This window comes from Nicotiana tomentosiformis, chromosome 5 (assembly GCF_000390325.3).
Source record: "Nicotiana tomentosiformis chromosome 5, ASM39032v3, whole genome shotgun sequence".
In the NCBI taxonomy this organism is placed as follows: Eukaryota; Viridiplantae; Streptophyta; class Magnoliopsida; order Solanales; family Solanaceae; genus Nicotiana; species Nicotiana tomentosiformis.
The window spans coordinates 67961710-67985026 of record NC_090816.1 but is presented as its reverse complement, the minus strand read 5'-3'; the positions used below and the strand labels follow the sequence as shown (position 1 = coordinate 67985026).

Genomic DNA, 23317 nt, shown 5'->3' with positions numbered 1-23317 from the left:
CATTATTAGGGCTGAGTAGTATGAGACTTGTGAGCCCGTGAGACTGGAGAGATTGATGACTGAGTTGGGCCTTAGAGCCGGATTGTGAGTGTTATTGTTGATCAGCCTACGTGCCGCAACAGGCCTTATTGGCTTATTTATTATCGTTGAACGGGCTGCATGCTGCAGCAGGCCTTATAGGCTTTATATTAGCACTTGGGCAGGATACGCCCCTCCAGGGTCTGACATACCAGCAGTTAGCGCATGCACAGTGATTTATATACATGTGCTTTGCTGAGGGGCATTGATGCCAGGCACCCATACAGTGCTGAGTGATTGTGTGTGAAGAGTGAGAAATGATATAGAAAAATTGAGTACTTTGAGAATGTGAGTGCTTGGGATTCTCACTATGATACATTACATTTGATATGCATATTTGACATATAGGCATAGAGATGTAACATTCCTCATGCTAGTTATATTCGACATATTTTATTAGTGTTGGGCTTAAATTGTTGACTTGAAAGCATGGCTAAATTTCTGTATTGTCAACGATCTGACTACGGAAGTTTCTCTGAGATACTACTGTCATTATCTTGTTATATTTGTGTTGTCATTATTCTGATTTGGACTGTCTCTTTCTGAGCTCGCCACTACTATCAACCCAAGGTTAGCCCTGTTACTTATTGAGTACATTGGGTCGGTTGTACTCATACTACACTCTGCACTTCGTGTGCAGATACATGTACATCTGGTCGCGGTGATTGCTAGGGTGATGCTAGTATATGTTCAGTGACTTCGAGGTAGCTTCTATGACACCCGCAGACCTTGACTGTCCTTTCTTTCATTTTATTTTAGCACTGTTTTATTTTTTGCAGACAGTTGTACTAGAGTTTCAGACTATATTGATACTTAGTAGCTCATGTTCTCGGTGACACTAGGATTTTGGGATTGTTATAGTTGAGTTACATTTGTTTTTATCAGTTATCTATGAGAATTTCTGCTGTTGAGCTTATTAAATCATGTTTTTATTCCAAATACGTAGTTGTTATGTGATTGTCGGCTTGCCTAGTAGATGATTTAGGTGCCATCACGACGGGTTGAGATTTTGGGTCATTACAACTGTCCAACTACTGCCCAGTATCGCAATTGCAAGACATCCTTCGCAATCACAATAACCCTCCAGCTCACAAAAGCAAGGACATCGCAGCTGCGAAGTCTTCCTGCCCCTGCCCAGCATCGCAAATGCGAGCATTGTCTCGCAAATGCGAGGCTTGCAATCTGCATACCAGCAACCCCAGCAAACATAATAGCTATGCATAACAGTCTACAACCTATCCGAAACACACGCGAGCCCAGGGGCTCTAATCCGAACATTTACACAAGTATATTAACATAAAACAATCTCGTTCGTAAGCTCAAATCTTCAAAATGACATCTAAAATCAAGAATCGATCATCAAAACTTGAGATTTTCAAAGTTAAAGCTAAAATTTCCAACTTTTCACATAAAGTACTGAAACAGCCTCGGGTCACCTGGGACCCACACCAACTAGCGTACAACTCCAAAATTATCATACAAACCTACTGGAATCGTCAAAATACCAATATGGTATCGTTTACCAAAAATATTGACCGTAGTCAACTCTTGCCACTTTCCTAGACAAAAATAATATTTTCTTATTTTGTGAATATAGCTTGGAATATCAACTGTACCTATAAACTCTGCAGTAGTGACTGGAGATGTTGGACACAAATCAAGAATAGGGGTAAAATGGAAAGCTAAAGAAGCTATAACCTCAAGGAAACTTCAACACTTTCAAGCTCAGAAAAGAATGGAGACAAGGTCCAAGGCATATGAAAGAGTTTGTTTGAGCCAAACAAGTTCATCAGCACCACAATCAATTAACCAGTACATATTACTCGTAATTCAGTATTTTTGTTTATTTTTGGCAGTATTAACTGCAGTTGGTATATGTAAGACATTATGCATGTGTCTGCACTTTGGTAACTATTTTCTATTTTCTGAAAATGGTATGTAACTGTATTCAGCAATGACTGAAAGTTTTTAAGTCTATTTTCTGCACTATTTTCTGAAATGATATGCAGCGATGACTGCACTTTTGTTAACACAAAGTTTGCACTTTGGTAATTATATTTCTGTTCTTTCTGTCCAGTCTGTAAATGTATTCTGCAATGACTGCACTTTGCTAAGTTTGTTTTCTGCAATGATATGCAGCATTGGTTGGACTTTTGCAATTATGTTTTTCTGCAATGATATGCAGCAATGACTACACTTTTGTTAATACAAAATCTATATTTTGGTGACTATTTTTATATTTTTTCTGTCCAGCAAGTAACTTACATATCCAGGTACATTATATATCAATACATGTTCTTACAAGTTATACTGAAGAACCACACATTGTCAATTGTAACAAAACAAACTAAACGAACAATGAACATTATATTACAATAAAAGTTACACCAAGTTTTTTACAAAAGATGATACAATTAAATGATGCAATACTAAAGATACTATAGCCACAACAAAGCCTAAGGCAACTTCATTGCATTATTCTTCATATATAGTAGATGAAACCAATAGCTTATAGCTATAACACATTCACACAATACAAAAAGCCAAAGTACTTTTTCCCTAATCCCGGACATAATCAATCTCCTTCTCTACTTCTTCTTCTTTTATCTTCTCAACCTCTCCCTCCAACTTCTCCAATTGCATCTCTATCTTCTTTTCCACTTGTTTTTTTCCTAGGCTTCTCAACAGTTTGAAAAACTTTAAATGCACTTTTAAGCTCACCAAATTTCTCTACCAGTTTAGAAATAACATATTTCGATCTTGGATTAATTTCAGCATCTCTCCAATGCCAGAAATCATAAGAGCTTGGACCTACAATGATGAAAATCAAGAAATTAATTAGAGTTCAATTAATGAAAGCTTTAACTAAATTACAAAAATTTAATGAATCTTCTATTACCCCATAGTATAGACACATCCAATATCTTTTACCGGGGCTCTTAGGAGTCCAAGTTGTCAACATCGCCAGCCCGTACTCATGATTGTATCGTACTTCTTTATTCAACACATGATCATCATCTTCTATATAAAGTCTAGCCAAGTTAGTTGACTGTATTATGTGCGACACAGAAAAATCACAGAAAATCCCTAAAATAAGAAAAAATTTCGAACCATTCAAAATAATCCCTAAAATCAGATAAACCAAAAGCTTATATAGAAGAATAAGGCCTTGATTCAGATACAAGGATTTAATTTTGTTCGAAATTCCATATCTTGGCCATAAATTGTGACTAATTAAAGATGAAGGGGATTTAGGGTTCTTAACAAAGAGGGGAAGAAGTGGATCGGGTGGAGATTTCTACCGTTGGGTCTTGTTTATAAAGTAGATGTAATTTTAAAATAATTTTCTTTTTTAATTAATTTTATATGTTAAATTTAGTATAAAATGAGCCCATATGTCATATGATTCCACGTGCTTGGTCCGGTGTCATAGAGGGGATAATATAATTCACTCAAAATATGATTAGGGGGTAAAAACCACCCTCTTAGTTTAAGTATTCAAGCGAATTTTTTGGACAAGTTTAATGAGGTCTTTATGTATTTTTTCAGTTGTGGAGCATAAAAAAAAATAATTATCTTGATATAACCAATTTGAAGAATATATAAGTCGGTCTAAATTAAAGTATGAATTTTCTTCTGTATAATATTATATATTATCCTAACAAAATAAAATCTTAAAATACAAAATTTCTACAACCATCGTGTACCATGCAGTGTCACGGCACACCGCTTTATCAAAATAATTTACTAAATATTTATAAGAAAAATAAAAATAATAGGAATACATATAAAAATAACACCGCTTGTTATTATAATAATTTATTCATTTGTTGATTTCTTTATAGTGTGACATCGCTTATGAAAGATTTTGCGCACGCCCCTATCTGCAATAAAGTCACAAAGTAAAGAAAAAGAAAAAGAACATATAGAAGAAAAAGAGACAGTAATACTCCAAACACCATTGTCCAAATTAAAGTATTTTTACGGACTTGGTTCGCGATAAGGCTCGACCAAGACAAAGCTTCAAGCCTTATAGCAGGAGGTACATCTTTTATGTGATACCCATGATGGAGGGTGGGTCAAGTAAGACTGTCAGATTTCTAGGCTGGCAAGTTTCTGAAGAAGAGATGCACATGTCACCTTAGGCGAATCCCATATCGAAACGGGAGAGGAAAGTGAAGAGCTTTATAAGTGTGACGACCTAGCCGGTCGTCTTGAGTATTATAGCCTCGTTCTCACATTTATTGCTTATTATATGTTCATTTATGGTTATGTGACTTGCCGGGGTAGTTTATTTGATACCGGAGATTTTTTGAAATGAATTGGGACACTTAGTCCCAAGGTTTGAAGTCTAAGTTGAAAGAGTTGACCGGACATTGACTTATGTGTAATCGACTCCAGAATAGAGTTTCGATGGTTCTGACAGCTTCATATGGTAATTTTGGACTTAGGAGTATGTCTGGATATTGATTTGGAGATCCGTAGGTCGTTTGGATTGAATTTGCGAAAATTGGAAATTTTAAGGTTTGGAAAGTTGAGAAGTTTGATCGAGAGTTGACTTTGTTGTTGCCGGGCTTTGATTTTGTTTCGGGAGTTGGAATAAGTCCGTTGTGTCATTTATGACTTGTGTGCAATATTTGAGGTTAACCAGAGTTGGTTTGGTATGTTTCGGCATTAGTTTTAGAAGTTGGAAGTTCAATAGTTCATTAGGCTTGAATTGGGGTACGATTCATGATTTCGATATTATTTGATGTGATTTTAGGCTTCAGCTACGTTCTTATCGTATTTTAGGACTTGTTGGTATGTTTGGATAGGGTCCTGGGGGCCTCAGGTATGATTCGGCTTCATTTTAGACCTGTTGGACTACTGAATATTGTTGTATCAAGTTTCTTATACGCGATCGCGGAAAGAGGACTGCGATCACGAAGGGTTGTTTGGTGGTTGTGAAAAGTTGTTAATCACGTTCGCGAGTTTAAGGATGCTATCGCGGAACTTTGGTTGATTGTGCACTGCGAACGCTGGAGAAGGGATGCGATTGCGAAGAAGGAAGGTGAGGTCTGGAAGTTGCACGCGTTTGTTCTCTGCCATCGCATGTCTTTGTCCGCGATTGCGTACTTCTAGGTTGGTGAGTATCACATTCATGACTGGTGGTTCACGTTCGCGTAGACCATTTTGGAGGGTAGTGAATTTTGTTCTTCGTGATCGCGAGAGACTTTTCGCGATCGCAAAGAGGAGCAACTAGGCAGCAGATATTAAAATCCCAAATCGAGGGTTAGAGTATTATTTAAATATTTTAATTTGTAGAGCTCGATTTTGGGCGATCTTAGAGTGGATTTTCACGTCTTGGATTGGGGTAAGTATTTTTGACATAGATTTATTAATATATCATGATTCCATCTTTATTTTTAGCATTTAATTAGTGAATTAGAGTGAAGAAATAAGGGATCTTGTGGAAACTTTTTAAAATAAAAAATGGAGGGTTGAAGGTCGATTTGAGGTCGGGATCGGATGATTTTGTTATGGTTCAACTCGTAATCGAGTGGGTGTCCGAAATTTTTGTTTTTCTTTCGGGTTCCGAGATGCGGGCTCAGGGTTGACTTTTTGGGTTGACTATTTGATTTTGATAAACATCGAAATTTTATTGTTTGAAGTTATTTCCTACGGCATTAATTACTAATATCGAGTTGTTTGTGACTAGATTCGAGTTTTTGGAGGCCGATACGCGTGGGAAGGGCTTGTTGGAGTTGTTATTTGCACGTGTTAAGGTATGTAATATATCTAAACTTGGATTTGAGGGTATTTAACCCTAAGAACTACGTTATATGGAAGATATTGGGGTGACGTACGCATTTGGTGACGAGAATGTGTGCATGCACCAGTCTGTTCATGGTTTGAGGAGGCCTTTAGGCTAATACCTGACTTGTTTTAATACCATATCATGTTATCCCCGCATCCCCTCTACTTGTTTGATTATTTGAATTGTGAATCATGTTAGACATTATATCTAGGTTATGTGCTAATTGTGTGAGACTTGCTAAAGCTATTCTTGCTGTTTTGAGTTATATACCTTATTTGCACACATATTCTAAGTCATGATACTATATCCGTATATGATAACTCTGTCTCAGTATCTCTTATTTGATTTCTCACATATTGTTGATACCGCTTAAGGGTGAAACTGTTTAATTGAGTATTTGAGATATATTCATTTGAGACTTAAACAATAAATGACTGAGTTTGGGCCTTAGAGCCGGTTTGGTACTGATTTGGGGTGACACGTGCGCCAGGCCCATATTGGGCTTAGTGTTATTGTATTGGGGTGACACATGCACCAGGCTTTATTATTGGGCTAAATGATTATAATTAATGCTTGGGCAGGATCCGCCTCTCCGGAGCCTGACATGCCAGAAGTGGGCGCAGGCACAATGTTTCATATATGTTCTTGATGATGGGCAGTTATGCCAGGCACCCGTACCGTGCTAAGTGTAAATACTTTTGATGAATTCACTGTGATACTATTGATTTATGAGTATACTTGACATGTAGGCATAGAGATGTACTTTCCTCATCCTAACTGGTAATTGACCTGCTTTATCCGTGCTAGGTTTTAAACTATTATATTTAAAAGTATGCCTAAATTTCTGAAATGAGAACAAGTTGTACTTGATATCATTGATCTACTGTTTCTACGAATTATCTTGTATTTTTTGAACTGTTATCGGTTATCGGTGCTGGCATTTGAGTGTTGTTCTGAGCTTGTCACTTCTTTCAACCCAAGGTTAGTGTTGTTACTTATTGAGTACATTGGGTCGGTTGTACTCATACTACACTCTGCACTTCGTGTGAAGATCCAGCTACATCCGGCCGATGTGATTTTGAGGCTTGCGTTGTGCCAGCTATTTGGGAGAGTACGAGGTAGCTGCCATACCGTCCACAGTCCTTAAAGTTCTCTTCCTGTTATCTTTATCCTTACTGTTTCTCATGTTCAGACAAATTGTATTAGAGGATTTATTTCGTACATTGTTATTCAGTAGAGTTCGTGTACTCGCTGACACCAGATTTTGGGGTTGGTTGTAGTAGTATTTTGACTTTATTTTTAGATATTTTATGGCATTTTTTCGCTGTTGAGTTATTAGACCATGTTATTTCATTTTAATTGTTAATCATGTGACTGTTGGCTTACCTAGTGGGTTGGGTTAGGTGCCATCACAACTTGTGGATTTTGGGTCGTGAGAATGTGACATGACACAAGTTCACATGACCGCGCGCTTTTGGGGCTCGATGTGGCGTAGCCCAAAAAGACAAATCTGTGCGAACCTAGGCCCAAAATAGACAATACATGCCATGAACTTGGGTCGTGACATTTTACTTCAGAAAAAACACATGCTTAGTGCTTGTCCCCAAGAAGTAACCCAAGAATATCATGAATCCAAAAATATCAACTGTAGATATGTCATTTTCATAATGTCAACAGAAGTTGAGTAAGTTCCTAGATGTTTTTGAGAATACCATACAGTTTTTGCTGCTATTCAAGAAGGACAGGAGCAAAAGTGAAAGGAGCTTCACACCTCTGCTTGATGTCCATCTAGCAATATATGTATCTTTGATCTTCGTTTAAGCAAGAATGCTACTATTGATGGGCCTTCACTGCTATGTGAACTTGAGCGGCATAATTGCGCCTTGTTTCTCAAAGTTATTGATATTGAAGTATTCTTGTCCATGTGAGATTGGTATGGGATTGGAACTTCATTCTTGTATAGTCGAATAACCTGGCCCACCAGTTACGGATATCATAAGCCATTATTTGATTTGCTTGATCGAAAAGAATAAGTGTTTGTTGGCCGTCAAAGTTTTGTACTATTTGGACGCTAGAAATAAGTAACGTATATATGCTTAATATAGTATTATAATATCTTGAATATTACAATTACATCCACTTTAAATTTGCTTCATTAAACAAATACTTAGATATTTAAGGGCATAAAAATCTATCAATATTACGAGGATATTTTTATCGTTCAAAATTTAGCATAAATTATTCGTGTTTTTATAGCCCAAAAATATATAAAATTATAGGTTATTTTGGTAAAACGTAATAGAAATAGAGTACTAATTAAATACTACCTTTGAATTTTGGTACTTGGATTAGTGTCACGACCCGAAATCCCTCATGAAGAGTCGTGATGGCACCTAGTCCCTAAGACTAGGTAAGCCTAATACATAGTGAACTATTAGTAGATATAAACCAGTTAATTATTAAACATGAACCGGAAATTTTTATACAAAGCCAACAACCTAAAGTACGTATACAACATCCCAAAACTGGTAGTATAAGTCATAAGCTCTACTGAGTTCACTAGAAAAATCTCTAAGTACTAAGTAAAACTTCAGAAGGTGACTTTGAGGCCTGCGAACGTAATGGAAGGTATACCTTGAAGTCTCAGTTGCAACTCATGATCAGCTAACTAAAGACCATCACACTTCGAGGTACCTGAATCTGCACAAAAATATACAGCAAGTGTAGCATGAATACACCACAACGGTACCTAGTAAGTATTAAGACTAACCTCGGTGGAGTAGTGACGAGGTAAAGTCGACACCTACTAGACATAATAACCTGTATATGTATGAATATAAAGCTAGCAGAGGAATATCAATATAAGTCTAAACATGGGAAGAGTAACAAAAAAACACTAGCAAATGGAAAGTAGAACCAACAATTAACAACAAAGAGTAAACATGTGATAACGTCACAAAGTAATCAGAACGCAGTTAAGGTACCAGTGAAATCAAGTAAGAAAAACAAGCCACAACCAAGTAATCAACCGTTCTTACAAAAAGCTTATACCAGAATTTCTCCGAGACACCACACCTCATATTCACAAGTCACAGGTCCCAAATCACGAACCCTAATCACTTGGCATCTCGTGCCCACATTACAATTCATAACTGCACGGACAACTCGCCTGTTGCATGGACGACTCACGTGCCAATACCATTAATACCTTATATCCGCACGGACAGCTCACGTACCAATAGTAACAATATCTCATATCCGCACGGACAACTCACGTGCCAACAGTAACAACTCACGTACAGAAGACAAGTATACAAGAATACATGTAAATGATTAATAAACATCAACGTTCATACTTCTAGACTGATATAAGTGACAGGTTATGGTGTATGCTTGTGCAAGTATACTATCACAGCTTGAGTCAACAAGTAAGATCAAAGACAACGATTAGCACATTGGAAACAACACAACAAAACTTGTAATACGCATGCCACACACAAGAAGGTCAATCCACCACACAACTATCATTAATAACATTGTCCCCAGGCCATCACTAATCATTCCCCACATAGCCCCCATTGTCTCGCTGCGTGTGCAACAATAAAATAAATGCCCGTCTTGTTTCGCCACACGCGCATAATAATTATCCCACCTTGTCTTGCCACATGCGCAAACCCAACATATATAGCCCGCCTTATCACACCGCATGTGCAAATATCCATAATAACAATAGCACAGATAACTCACGTGCAAATACCCTGACAATCTTCTCAACAATCCCATATGTGCCAAAAACATAACAACATAATGTAACAACCCGCACCACATGTGCTCATATACCATAACGTTTCCATAACAACAATTCCAATACCAAGATCACACATAGCCTACGGCTCAACAACACCGAGTACAATAGGAACATCAATAACACGAGGGTACGACAAGTAAATCAACATAAGAATTATAACAATACAATGAAACGGAAGAATAAGCTCAACAATGAAATACATAACAAGTAATAATGACTTCAAGTAGGAGTAGTTCAACAATACGAGGGATAACATGTAACACCGACTTCAAATAAGAATAAATCAATAATGGGCGAGATACTATATAACATCGACTTCAAATAAGAACAAATCAACAATGGGCGAGATAACATATAACCTCGACTACAAATAAGAATAAATCAACAATGGGCGAGACAACATATAACATCGACTTCAAATAAGACTAAATCAGCAATGAAAGAGATAACATGTAACAATGAAGAGACAACAATTTAAATTAAAGCATATAAGAGTATATTTAGCATATAAGAGTATATTTAGCATATAGAACATGAACCAACAACTTCAAATAAACGATGTAAGGGTAAGTTTAACAATGGAGGGTATAACATGATATGACAACTTCAATTTAATGTACATAAGAAACCTAAGAGTCTAAACAAGTCAAATTTTCACATATAAGACCGTGTACCCACTTGTCACCTTGTGTACACATCTTTTACATAATTCAAACTGTACAATCAAGCTAATCCCTACGAGGTAGTTCCCCCACACAAAGTTAGGCAAGATACTTACCTCAAAAGCCATTAATCAGTACTCAAAAATAGCTTTTTCTTTACAATTCACCTCCGCTCGGCTCAAATTTAACCAAAATCGACTTAATAAGATCAAATAATGTAAGAGAAATCAATTCCAATACATAAAGCTATGGTCTTTGCACAATTCCTTAAAAATCAACAAAAGTCAACCTCAGGCTCGCTTGGTCACCAGGTCTAAGGGTAGATTCTGACTACCCAAACCCCACGAGTCTATATGTGTATTTTTAAAAAAAATCCGAGTCCAAATCGACTCTCAAAACTCAAATTCTCATTGTCAAAACTTAGACAAAATTTCTCAAAATTTCACTTTGATTCTCACAAAAATTGATGTTAAAGCTCATATATAATCATGTAAAATAGTTAAAAATTGATCAAAATCACTTATCCAATGATTGTAGATGAAAATACCTCTTCAAAATCGCCTCATACCGAGTCTAGGGTTCTAATATATGAAAATGAGAATAAAATCCCGTCCTTCAGCTTTTATGTCAAGTCGCAGGTGTCGCAAATGCGACCAGGGGTTCGCAAATGTGAACCCTGCAAATGCGAGAAAATTATCGCGAAAGCGAAGACCCTCACACCCCTATGATCACTACGGAGCCCAGATCCCCTTCGTAAATGCGAACGCTAAGTTCGCAAATGTGAACCTAGCAAACTCAAGCCATTCTCTCAAATGCGATCTCCCACCTTGCAAATGAGAACAAATTCTTGCATTTACGAGACCTACAGCACCTGTTCAAAATTAGCAAAACTAAAACTCTTTCAAACACTTTGAAATACGTCTGAAACTCACCCGAGCCCTCGGCTCCAAACCGAATATCAACACAAGTCTAAAAATATATGACGGACTCACTTGCGCGATCAAATCATCAAAATAACATCCAAAGCCATGAATCGGACCTCCAAAACACATGGAATTCATATGATACTCAAGAATTTCTAAAAACACAACTGCGCATCCAATTCCTATCAAATCAACTCGGAATGACGCCAAACTTTGCAGACAAGTTCCAAATAACAAAACGGACCTATTGGAGTCAACCTATAGTCAAACTTATCAAAATAACTATGAAGTCAACCTACGGTCAAACTTTGCAAACTAGTTCCAAGTCCCAAAAAAGAAATCCAAACATGATAGCTATGAAGTCAACCTACGATCAATTTTATCAAAATTCTAAGTCTTTAAATTGCCAACTTTTGAAAAAACAACACAAACCAAACTATGGACATTCAAATTCAGTTTCGGGCATATGCCCAAGTCCAAAATCACGATATGACCCTATTGGAGTCATCAAAACACCGTTCCTTGGTCATTTTTACAAAAGTCAAACCTCGGTTAACATATTCAACTTAAGCTTCTAAAGTGAGAGTCACTCATCCAAATACATCTCGAAACATCTGAAAATCAAATTCGATCATGCACACAAGTCATAATACATAATATGAAGCTATTCAAGACCTCGAACTACTGAACGGAACCTTAAGGCTCAAAATGACCGGTCAGGTCGTTACAATTAGAAAAGCGCATAAACGAAACTCATTCCTAATTATACGATATTTATCTAGTCTCACGTTTCTTTAGTTCCATTTATAATACCTAACTTTTTTTTTGCAAATTCTTTATGTGAAATTAAAAAATAATAGGAGAAAAGGAATCTAACGTTTGATGAGAAAAGGAATCTAACGTTTGATTTGTTCATCACTTAGTGTAAAGTTTTCTACTTCTTATGTATAACAATTTCTTTAATAAATCTATCACAATTTATTTCAAAATTCAAATCAAATTGAAATAGTTATGAAAATCAAGAGTTGATATAGGAAAATTGTATCTCTGGACTTGCACTTAATTCGTAAATTATAGTTGTGAACTAATTAAAGACCATGAACTTAGCGTGTACTGCTGCATGTTATGCTCGATATGAAAGTATATAAAACTTTAGAAATTCTAATGTGACGATCCAACCGGTCGTCTTGTTTATTATAGCTCCATTCCCCTATTTATTACTTATTTTATGTTAACTTGTGGTTACAGGACTTGCCGGGGTGGTTTGTTTGGTTTTGGGGATGTTTCGGAGTGAATTGGGACACTTAGTCCCAAGGTTGGAAGCTTAAGTTAAAAGAGTTGACTGGATGTTGACTTTTGTGTAAGCAACTCTGAAATGGAGTTTTGATAGTTCCGATAGCTTCATATGATGATTTTGGACTTAGACATATTTTCGGATTTGGATTTGGAGGTCCGTAGGTCGTTTTGGCTTGAATAGGCGAAAGTTAAAAAGTTGAAGGTTTGGAAAGTTGAGAAGTTTGGCCGAGAGTTGACTTTATTGATACTGGTCTCGAATTTTAGTTCCGGGAGTTATAGTAGCTCCATTGTATCATTTATGATTTGTGTGTAAAATTTGAGTTCAATCGGAGTTGGTTTGATGTGATTCGGCAATGGTTTTAGAAGTTGGAAATTCCTTAATTTCATTAGGCATGAATTGTGGTGCAAATTATATTTTTGATGTTTTTTGATGTGATTTAAGGCTTTGTCCAAGTTCATATCATATTTTAGGACGTGTTGGTATGTTTGTATAGGGTCCCGGGGGCCTGAGGTGTAATTCGGATAGAAATCGGATTGGGAATTAAACTTGTGGAAATGCAGTTGGAAACAGTTCTGGTGTAACCGCACCTGCGAGGTTTTCGCCGCAGGTGCAGAGCCGCACAAGTGGAGATCTATGCGTAGGTACATAGATTTGGGGAGGTAGCCTGGGAGCGCAGGTGCGAAAGGGTCTTCGCCTCTGCGAATCCGCAGAAGCGGCTTGGAGTCGCAGAACCAGAGGTTGGCGGAGGATCGGACCGTAGAAGCGAAAATGGATAGGATAACCAAGGACCGCAAGTGTGGAATTTTCTTCAGGAGCAGACCCGCAAAAGCGGGATTTTTGGCCGCAGAAGCGGCAGGTTGGAGAGTAAGTGATCTTCGCAAAAGCGGAAGCGCAGGTGTGCTGATTATGTTCGCAGGTGCGGGATTGCTGGCAGAGATTTTAAATCGAAGGGTTTAGTTGATTTCCTCATTTTTGAGATTTTGAAGTTCGGACTATGGCGATATTTGGAGAGGTTTCCACCTAGATTGAAGAGGTAAGTCACTTTTAATCACTTTTATCCATAAATATTGAATACTCATTAATTATTACACCTATTTCTCATGAATCTAAGTTAGAATTTGTGGATTTTTGGACTATGTTATTCGAGAGTGAAATTTGGGAATTTCATGGGCGATTAGTAGTTGGAAATAGATGATTTCAGTATGGTTAGACTCGTAATTGAATGGGTATTCGGAATTTGTGAATATTGTCGGGTTCCGAGGTGCGAGCCCGGGTTTAACTTTTTGGGTTGACTTTTTGACTTGAGTTAAAGGTCTTAGCATTATCTTTTGGAATCACTTCATATAGGTTGTGTTGATAGTATTACGTTATTTTTGGCTAGATTCGAGCCTTTCGGAGGTTGATACGCACGGGAAGGGCTTTTTAGCGAAGTGATTTGGGTTTCTTGAGGTAAGTATCTTATCTAAACTTGGTTAAGGCATTAGTTTCTAGAATTATTTGTGATAGCTACGTACTATGGGTGCCTCATATGTGTGTGGTTGAGCCCATATGTGTACACCGGGGGTACTATTTTTATGTTCGGGCTAGTGCTTAGGCTATGACATGCCTTGAAATAATTGATAAGCTTCAAGTTGAGATATTTCCCCTATTTGTACCCCTCTGTGAGTTATTTGTACCATATTTGAGATTTCGTTAAGGTTATTCTTCCGGTTGAATATGATAATTGTTATTTCTTCTAGAAGTATGAGCTTGATAATCATTGATCTTGTACATGTATTCCCGCATAATTTCTCTCTTTGTGTATGAGCTGGATGGGAAGCTTGTGACTATGCCACACAGATTGTGATTATTAGCATGTAAGTTGTCCGTGCAACACGTGAGTTTTCCGTGTGATTGATTCTATTAGCACGTGAGTTGTCCGTGAGGATCCAGTTATCGATATTATTAGCACGTGAGCGGTCGGTGCAACACATGGGTTGTTCGTGCGGTTGATTCTATTAGCACGCAAGTTGTCTGTGCAACATGTGTGTTATCTTTGCAGCGTGTGAATACAGATCCATCCCCCCTAGGCTTACCGTCTCATGTTTCTCTCTTGATGGTGTACACGCGGTTATTGAGGAAAACTAATCAGTGATTTGGTACGGATGTGGAAAGGTTGAGGAAAGTCTGGCCATTTTTATTTTGGAATAGTATTTCATCTTTACTTGCAATTTTCATGGTTTATAATCTGATTATCTGCATATCATCTTATATGTTGTACTCATAACTGTGTAGAGATTTTGAATAATTGTACACACACAGAGATAGTCCTCTTAGTATTTTATACATGTTCACATTACTGTTCTGTACTTGTTGGATTATATGAAACTATACAGGTTATAGCAGGTATCATTTATAATCCTTGTTTCTTTTACCTCACCGTGGTTAGTTACGATACTTATTGAGTACATTGGGTCGGTTGTACTTATACTATGCTCTACACTTAATTGTGCAGATCCAGGTGTGGGGACCAATTATCAGCGGTAGGCTTGCTTATTGGACTATCTTCGAGAGGTGAGGTAGAGCTACATCCTTGGTCATAGTTTGACTTGTCTTTTCCTTACATACTTTTGCTACAGTTCAGACAATGGTATTACTGTTCAGTTTCCGACTTGTATACCGTTGTAATGCTCATAACTCCATATTTACCTATTTGTAGGGGATTTACTTTGTATTAGTAGTATTTGGTTGTATTGAGATTTTAGGATTATTCTATTTCTATAAGTTCCGTTGTTCTCTTTCTATTATTGTTATGTTTCGGCTTGCCTAGCCGGTATGTTAGGCGCCATCACGATGGGTTGGGATTTTGGGTCAATATTCTGAAGACGACATTCAAGACCTGCTATGGTCACTACGAGTTTCTTGTGATGTTATTTGGGCTGACCAATGCCTCAGCAACATTTATGCATATGATGAATAATGTATTCAAGCCATATCTTGATTCTTTTATCATAGTATTCATTGATGATATACTGGTAGACTCACGCAGCAAGGAGGAGCATGAGCAGCATCTGAGGATTGTACTACAGTCCTTGAGGGAGAAGAAGCTTTATGCTAAATTTTTCAAGTGTGAGTTTTGGCTTGATTCGGTGGCGTTCTAGGGGCACATGGTGTCTAGTGAGGATCAAGGTGGATCCGAAGAAGATTGAAGCAGTTCAGAGTTGGCCCAGACCGTCTTCAGCTACTGAGATTCAGAGTTTTCTTGGTTTGGCCAAATATTATTCCCATTTTGTGGACGGTTTCTCATCCATTGCTGCACCTTTGACCAAATTGACCCAGAAGGGTGCCCTGTTCAGGTGGTCTTATGAGTGTGAGGAGAGCTTTAAGAAAATCAAGACTGCCTTGACCACAACTCCAGTTCTAGTTTTGCCTTCAGCATCAGGTTCATATATACTTTATGGTGATGCCTCTCAGATCTATATTGGGTGTGTCTTGATGTAGGAGGGTAGGGTGATTACTTATGCTTCACGCCAGATGAAGCCCCATGAAAAGAACTACCTCGTTCATGATCTTAAGTTGGCAGCCATTGTTCATGCATTGAAGATTTGGAGGCATTATCTCTACGACACGTCTTGTGAGGTATTTATAGATCATCGGAGTCTATAACACTTGTTTATGTAGAAAGATCTAAATTTGAGGCAGCGGAGATGGTTGGAGCTGTTAAAAGACTATGATATCACCATTTCGTATCATCTAGGGAAGGCCAATATGGTGGTCTATGCCTTGAGTAGAAAGGCATAGAGTATGGGTAGCCTTGTATATATTCCAATTGGTGAGAGACCGCTAGCATTGGATGTTCAGGCTTTGGCCAATCAGTTCATGAGGTTGGATGTTTTGGAGCCTAGTGGTGTTCTTGCTTGCGTGGTTTCTCGGTCTTCTTTTTATCAGCGCATGAGAGAGTGTCAGTATGATGACCCCCATTTGCTTGTTCTTAAGGACACAGTGCAACACAGTAATGCTAAAGAGGTTTCTACTGGAGATGATGGGGTATTACGTGAGTTGATTCTTGAAGAGGCCCACAGTTCGCGGTATTCCATTCATCTGGGTGCCGCGAAGATGTATCAGGACTTGAGGCAGCATTATTGGTGGAGGAGAATAAAGAAAGATATAGTAGAGTATGTGGCTCGGTGCTTGAACTATCAACAGGTGAAGTACGAGCATCAGAGGCGGGGTGGTTTGCTTCATAGACTTGAGATTCCCGAGTGGAAATGGGAGCGTGTTACCATGGATTTCGTTGTTGGGCTCCCACGAACTTTCAAGAAATTTGATGCAGTTTGGGTGATTGTGGACCGGTTGACTAAGTCCGCACATTTCATTCTATTTGTGACCACCTATTCTTCTACGAATGGCTAAGATCTATATCCGCGAGATTGTTCGTTTGCATGGCGTACCAGCATCCATTATATCTAATCGGGGCATGCAGTTCACATCACATTTTTGGAGGGCAGTGTAGTGCGAGTTGGGCACATGAGTTGAGTTGAATACCACTTTCAACCCCTAGATGGACGGTCAGTCCGAGCGCACCATACAAATCTTGGAGGATATGCTACGCGCTTGTGTTATAAATTTTGGGGGTTCTTGGGATCAGTTTCTACCGCTTGCTGAGTTTTCCTATAGCAACAACTACCAATCGAGTATTTAGATGGCTCCTTACGAGGCCTTATATGGGAGGTGGTGTCGATCTCCAATTGGTTGGTTTTAGCCGGGGGAAGCTAGGTTATTGGGTAGTGATTTGGTTCGGGATGCCCTGGAGAAAGTCAAGCTGATTCAGGATCGAATTTGCAGCACAATCTATACAGAAGAGCTACATTGATCGGAAGGTTCGTGATGTTGCATATATGGTGGGATAGAAGGTATTGCTCAGGGTTTCGCCCATGAAGGGTGTGATGAGGTTCGGAAAGAAGGGCAATTGAGCACTAGGTATATTGACCCTTTTGAGGTGCTTGAGGGGATTGAAGAGGTGGCCTACAAGTTTGCATTGTCACCTACTCTATCGGGTGTTCACCCAGTATTTCATGTTTCTATGCTTCGGAAGTATTATGGTGACCCATCCCACGTGTTGGACTTCAACACGGTACAACTAGATGGAGATTTGACTTATGATGTGGAGCCGGTGGCTATTTTGGATCGGTAGGTTCAAAAGTTGAGGTCAAAGAATATTACATCAGTGAAAGTTCGCTGGAGAAGTCAGCCAGCTGAGCAGGCTACTTGGCATGACGAGCGAGAGATGCAGAGAAGTTACCAACACCTATTTAAGATTCCAAGTATGATTTTAGACTCATTCGAGGACGAACGTTTGTTTAAGAGGGGAGAATGTGACTGTGACGCCCCGACCTCAGGGAGCGCGACCGGTGCTCAACTGAGATAACCCAGCCGAGAAAGCCTGTACAATACCTTCTACCCGAACTCACTCATGAATAAAGGAAAGATCTATTTCATTAATTAGACAATGGGGAGGATCATGCGAACAACACTGATTCCTTATCATTAGTTACATCATTTACAAAGTTCAAAATACATACACTTTCATAGTTTGAAGTGGAACGTGTGATACAAATACAACATTATTAGTTTGACTTCCCCAACACCAACATACCACCCACACTATGTCTACAGAGCCTCTAATAGATACAAAAGAGTACGATCATAGTGCCGGCAATAAGACCCCATCTATACCTCAAAACATAATATACAAGGAACAAAAGATATATGACCACGATATGAAGTGGGGCTTACCAATTCATCTGGGAAGAGGGTGTACCTCTATTAATGATCAAAGCCGCCTGCTGTGGAACCACATGCATCCATTAAAGATGCAGCTCCCCCGACAAAAGGGACGTTAGTACATATGGAATAGTACTAGTGTGAATGACTAAACACCCTCTCAATAGAATGAATGATAACACAAGGAAGGACAATCATAAAATCAATGGGAGCCTCAAACAATACCAAAACATCAAGTTAGGAGCAAGATAAGTGTTCAAGTAAATTTCTATATTTTAGGTTGGGAGATCTTAACACCGATATACCATCGTGATTTTAGCACGAAGTCCGATCACGGCCCAATCGGCTAGGCCGTCTCACCCAAAGACATCAACCACAACCACAATCATTATCTCACTCTTAATCATAGTTTCAATCATAATCTCAGGCACAATCACCACTATGCGTGCGGCATGGCATCCGATCATGACCCGACCGGCTAGGCCATCTCACCACAATGCAGTGTGGATCGACGTCACCTTTTTCTAGCAATCATCCCATCCCAATAAAGGGGAATATTCTCATCACATAAATCTCATCCCAATAAATAGGTATAATCATAATTCGCTCCTACACTAGCACGTGTAGTTTCAGGGTTAGGTTATTTCAACCTACCCTTCCTCGGTGACTAACAATACTCCCAGGGTGTTTATTTAATTAAAGGATTGATAACTCATTTCATTATATTTAATATATCATTCATTTTATTGGCACCAATGGCCATAACACAATGTCACTCTTAGCACGTTGGCCGTATTTCATATTTCATGTTCATCTCTTTCACTTTCAAATATCATCACGGATCATCAACAACAAAGCATTTCTATTCAAGACTTTAAGTCTACATATGAGCAAATAAGAATCTTAAGCACATTGAGATTTCTTACATAATTTGGCATAATAGCTTTCATTTGAATCACGACTTAGAGTTATAACATTTAGATATGCAACCCATGCTTCGAGCACATTTTCAAATAGAACATAACATAACAAAAATATTTGGAATACATATTGAACATATATCGTTTGAAACAAGGCTTATTCGAAATAATCAATTTATAATGAACAACTCGGGACTTACAAGGACATTGTGGGGTTCAATTCTAAGAGAGAATTTTAGCCAACATACCGCGCCTCGAGGTTTTTAAATTACTACAATGTTCCAGAATTCTTAGCCACTTCGATCTATATAGAAATATAGCAAAATTTAATACAAATTAGGAAGGAGTTTATGGTTCCAGCTCATTTGAGTAGTTTATCAACACTAGGTGTGCATTAAGATTTTAAGGTCCTCCTATAGTGGATCCCTTCATCCCACTACCCAAATGAGCTCAACAATCTTCCCACTACCCTTGATGGTACATGCATGCATAATGAACAACTCCCACACCCAAGAATTGCTTTTCTTATTACCTATTTCCAATTAAATCCCGGAATTGAGGGCTAGGGAGTAAAATCTTACCTCTAGGATGAAGACCTAGTGAGTTTTTCTTGTGAATTCTTAAAGTTTTGAGCAAGATTTAATGAAAAATAACCTTAGGAACATCCCCTCTCACTCTAGACCACTCCTCTCTCTCTAAATATCAGTTAGGACCAGCCAAAATAACCCACAAGTTGTTTTTATGAAAATGGGATTGGGTGAAATTTTCCAAACTAAAACTCTATGAAGCTGTGTCTGCGGTCATAGACCGGACCACAAAATAGGTATGAGGCCCGCAAAGGGGACCGTAGAAAAGGGTCCCAAAACTAGGCTATTCGGGTTGGGTTTGCGGCAGGTCTGCGGTCCGCAGACCAATTCTACGGTCGCATAATGGACCGTAGAACCTCCTTCTAAAGTTTCTCATGTTGGCTTATGCGACGAATGTGCGGCTAGCAAAACGATTATATGGCCGCATAATATCATCCCAAATCTGCCCAATTCTCTGCTTCACTCTGTGGCGGATCTGTTGTCCGCAGATCAGTTCTACGACCACAGAATGGACCGCAGAAATGCCCTACTCTGTTAAAAATTTTCTTCAACTCCCCAACGCACTGTTCAACCCAAAAAGTCCGTACCCTGGGTTTATCTCTACAATCATTAACACATAAGTCTATCTTGGTATCACGAAACCCTAGGTTTTAGGTGAAATTTTATGGGGCCTTACATCCTCCCCCTCTTAAGATCATTCGTCCTTGAATGAGGGTCAAAAAATTAGAAACTAATGTGACTCAGCTGCTATTTCACACACCAACAGTTCTAAATTTTTGACTAACTCCCTAAATTTCAAAATATATCGCTAGAGTTTCCCCTGTAAATGGGCCTATCCACCTATCAGAGAATCCTAGAAACCAACCCTAACAACATATACATGAGGCAACAAAGCAAAATACTATAAAAACGACGCCAATCGTGGCCTCAAGAGTAGTATATTACCGAAAAAGAACACCCTTAACTTCAACTGTACAAATGATACATAATTCACAGGGAATAATTTCATAGAATCGATTACATAGCTATTCAAACAAATGAGGGTACTTCTTCTTCATCTCCTCCTCGGCCTCCCAGGTGGCCTCTTTAACCTGTTGGTTTCGCCATAGTACCTTCATGAAGGCAATTTCTTTATTTCTCAGCTTACAGACTTTTCTATCAAGAATGGCAACTGGAATTTCTTTATAAGTCAATTCCTCATTAACCTCAATAGCCTCAACTGGAACAATAAGCGACAGATCTCCAACCACCTTCTTCAACATGGATACGTGGAACACCGGGTGCACTAAAGACATCTCTGGAGGTAGTTCAATCTTGTAAGCCACCAGATCAATCCTTTGAATAATTCTGTACTGTCCGACATTCCTCGAACTCAACTTCCCTTTCTTACCAAACTGCATTATACCCTTCATGGTAGAAACCTTCAAGAATACCCAATCATCCTTTTTAAACTCCAAATCCATGCGACGCACATCTGAATAGGACATTTGACGACTCTAAGCAGTTTGACACCATTTTGTAATGATCTTAACCTTCTCTATAGCCTGATGCACGTGGTCTGTCCCTATCAACTCTGCTTCCCCAATCTCGAACCATTCAATGGGAGATCTACATCTCCTACCATATAAAGCCTCGAACGGTGCCATCTAAATACTAGCATGATAACTGTTGTTGTAGGCAAATTCTATGAGTTGCAAATGATTATCCCAGCTACCCTTGAAGTCAAGAACACAAGCGCGCAACATATCCTCAAGCATCTGAATAGTCTGCTCTACCTGCCCGTCAGTTTGTGGGTAAAAGGCTATATTAAGATTCACCTGAGTACCCAAACCTTGCTGAAATTTATTCCAAAAATTAGCCGTGAACTATGCCCCTCGATCTGAGATAATAGAAACTAGAGTGCTATGCAACCTAACTATTTCCTTGATATACAACTGAACATACTATTCTGTTGTGTCGGTAGCCTTAACAAGTAAGAAGTGAGCTGATTTCATGAGTCGATCCACAATCGCCCAAATCATGTCGACGAGGAGTGCGAGGTAGTCCCTCCACAAAGTCCATATTGATCATCTCCCACTTCCACATTGGAATTTCTATGTTCTGTGCCAACCCACGGGGCCTTTGGTGCTCGGACTTTACTTGCTGACAATTTGGACATCTTGCCACAAAGTCCGCTACATTCCTCTTCATATCATTCCACTAGAAGACTTCCCCAAGATCATGATACATCTTTGTAGAGCCCGGGTGCACGGAATACCTAGAAGTGAGCCTTAGTCATGATTCTTTCCTGGAGACTATCTACATTTGGAACACATAGTCGCCCTCAGTACCTTAGTGTACTATCATCCATGCTAAGAGAAAAGGCCATGGTCTTATGTCTATGAATCCCCTCCTTCAATTGTACCAACAATGGATTGTTGTATTACTTATCCTTGATCTCCACTATAAGCGATGATTCGGCCTTATTTTGCACAATCACCCCTCCTTCACTAGAATCCGCAAGACGAACTTCTAAACTAGCCAACCAATGAACCTCCTTGGACAACGGCCTTTGATATTCCTCCAAGTGAGCCAAACTAGCCATAGATTTCCGGCTAAGAGCATCCGCCACAACATTAGCCTTTCTCGGATGATATAGAATATCGATGTCATAATCCTTGAGTAACTCAAGCCATCTTCTCTACCTCAGATTCAATTCCTTACGTTTGAAAATATATTGAAGGCTCTTATGGTCCGTGAATATATCCACATGGATCCCATACAAATAATGACGCCAAATATTTAATGCAAATACCACCACTGCAAGTTCTAAGTCATGTGTTGGATAGTTCTTTTCATGATTCTTGAGTTGCCTAGAAGCATAAGCTATCATCTTGTTGTGTTGGATTAATACACACCCAAGTCCGATCCTTGAAGCATCACAATATACCACAAACCCATCTGCACCCTCTGGTAGAGTCAACACTGGTGCCGTAGTCAATCTTTATTTCAACTCTTGGAAGCTTCTTTCACAAGCATCTGACCATTGGAACTTAACCGCCTTCTGCGTCAATTTAGTCAATGGAGAAGCAAGAGTAGAGAACCCCTCCACAAATTTCCAGTAATACCCCGCTAAGCCTAAAAAACTATGAATCTCTGTTAGAGTTGTAGGTCTAGGCCAATTCTTCACAACTACAATCTTCTGAGGATCAACCTTAATTCCTTCTTTGGACAGGACATGACCCAAGAACATGACAAATTCATGACAAATTCAAGCCAAAATTAACATTTTAAAAACTTCGCATACAACTTGTGCTGATATAGAGTCTATAGAACTGCCCTGAGATGATCTGTATGGTCCTCTCGACTTTGAGAATATACAAGGATAGCGTCAATAAACACTATCACGAATGAGTCAAGAAAAGGCTTGAAGACTTGATTCAAAAGATCTATGAAAGTTGCGTGGGCATTTGTTAGCCCAAAAGACATTACAAGGAATTCAA

At 38.8% G+C, this 23317-nt stretch overlaps 1 protein-coding gene and 1 long non-coding RNA gene across 2 annotated transcripts; both read right to left on the bottom strand.

Moving 5' to 3' along the window:
- Window positions 1–2426: 2426 nt before the first annotated feature.
- On the bottom strand, window positions 2427–3386 carry LOC104119850 (uncharacterized). Its single transcript, XR_691544.4, has 2 exons — window positions 2978–3386; window positions 2427–2889 (listed from the first exon to the last, which is right to left on the bottom strand). It is a non-coding gene; the product is annotated as an uncharacterized lncRNA (long non-coding RNA).
- Window positions 3387–20860: 17474 nt separating this feature from the next.
- LOC138892527 (uncharacterized) lies at window positions 20861–21322 on the bottom strand. The gene is made up of 2 exons (XM_070176256.1): window positions 21086–21322; window positions 20861–20947 (listed from the first exon to the last, which is right to left on the bottom strand). The coding sequence occupies exons 1-2, from the start codon at window positions 21320–21322 to the stop codon at window positions 20861–20863; spliced, it is 324 nt and encodes a 107-aa protein (XP_070032357.1).
- Window positions 21323–23317: the final 1995 nt, after the last annotated feature.

Bases quoted from the DNA above. Each gene is read 5' to 3' on its own strand.
- LOC138892527 (XM_070176256.1), bottom strand. From the start codon at position 21,322: ATGTCCTATTCAGATGTGCGTCGCATGGATTTGGAGTTTAAAAAGGAT. The intron at 20,948-21,085 runs GTGGTTGGAGAT...GCCTTCATGAAG, and splicing joins ACGTATCCATGTTGAAGAAG to GTACTATGGCGAAACCAACA.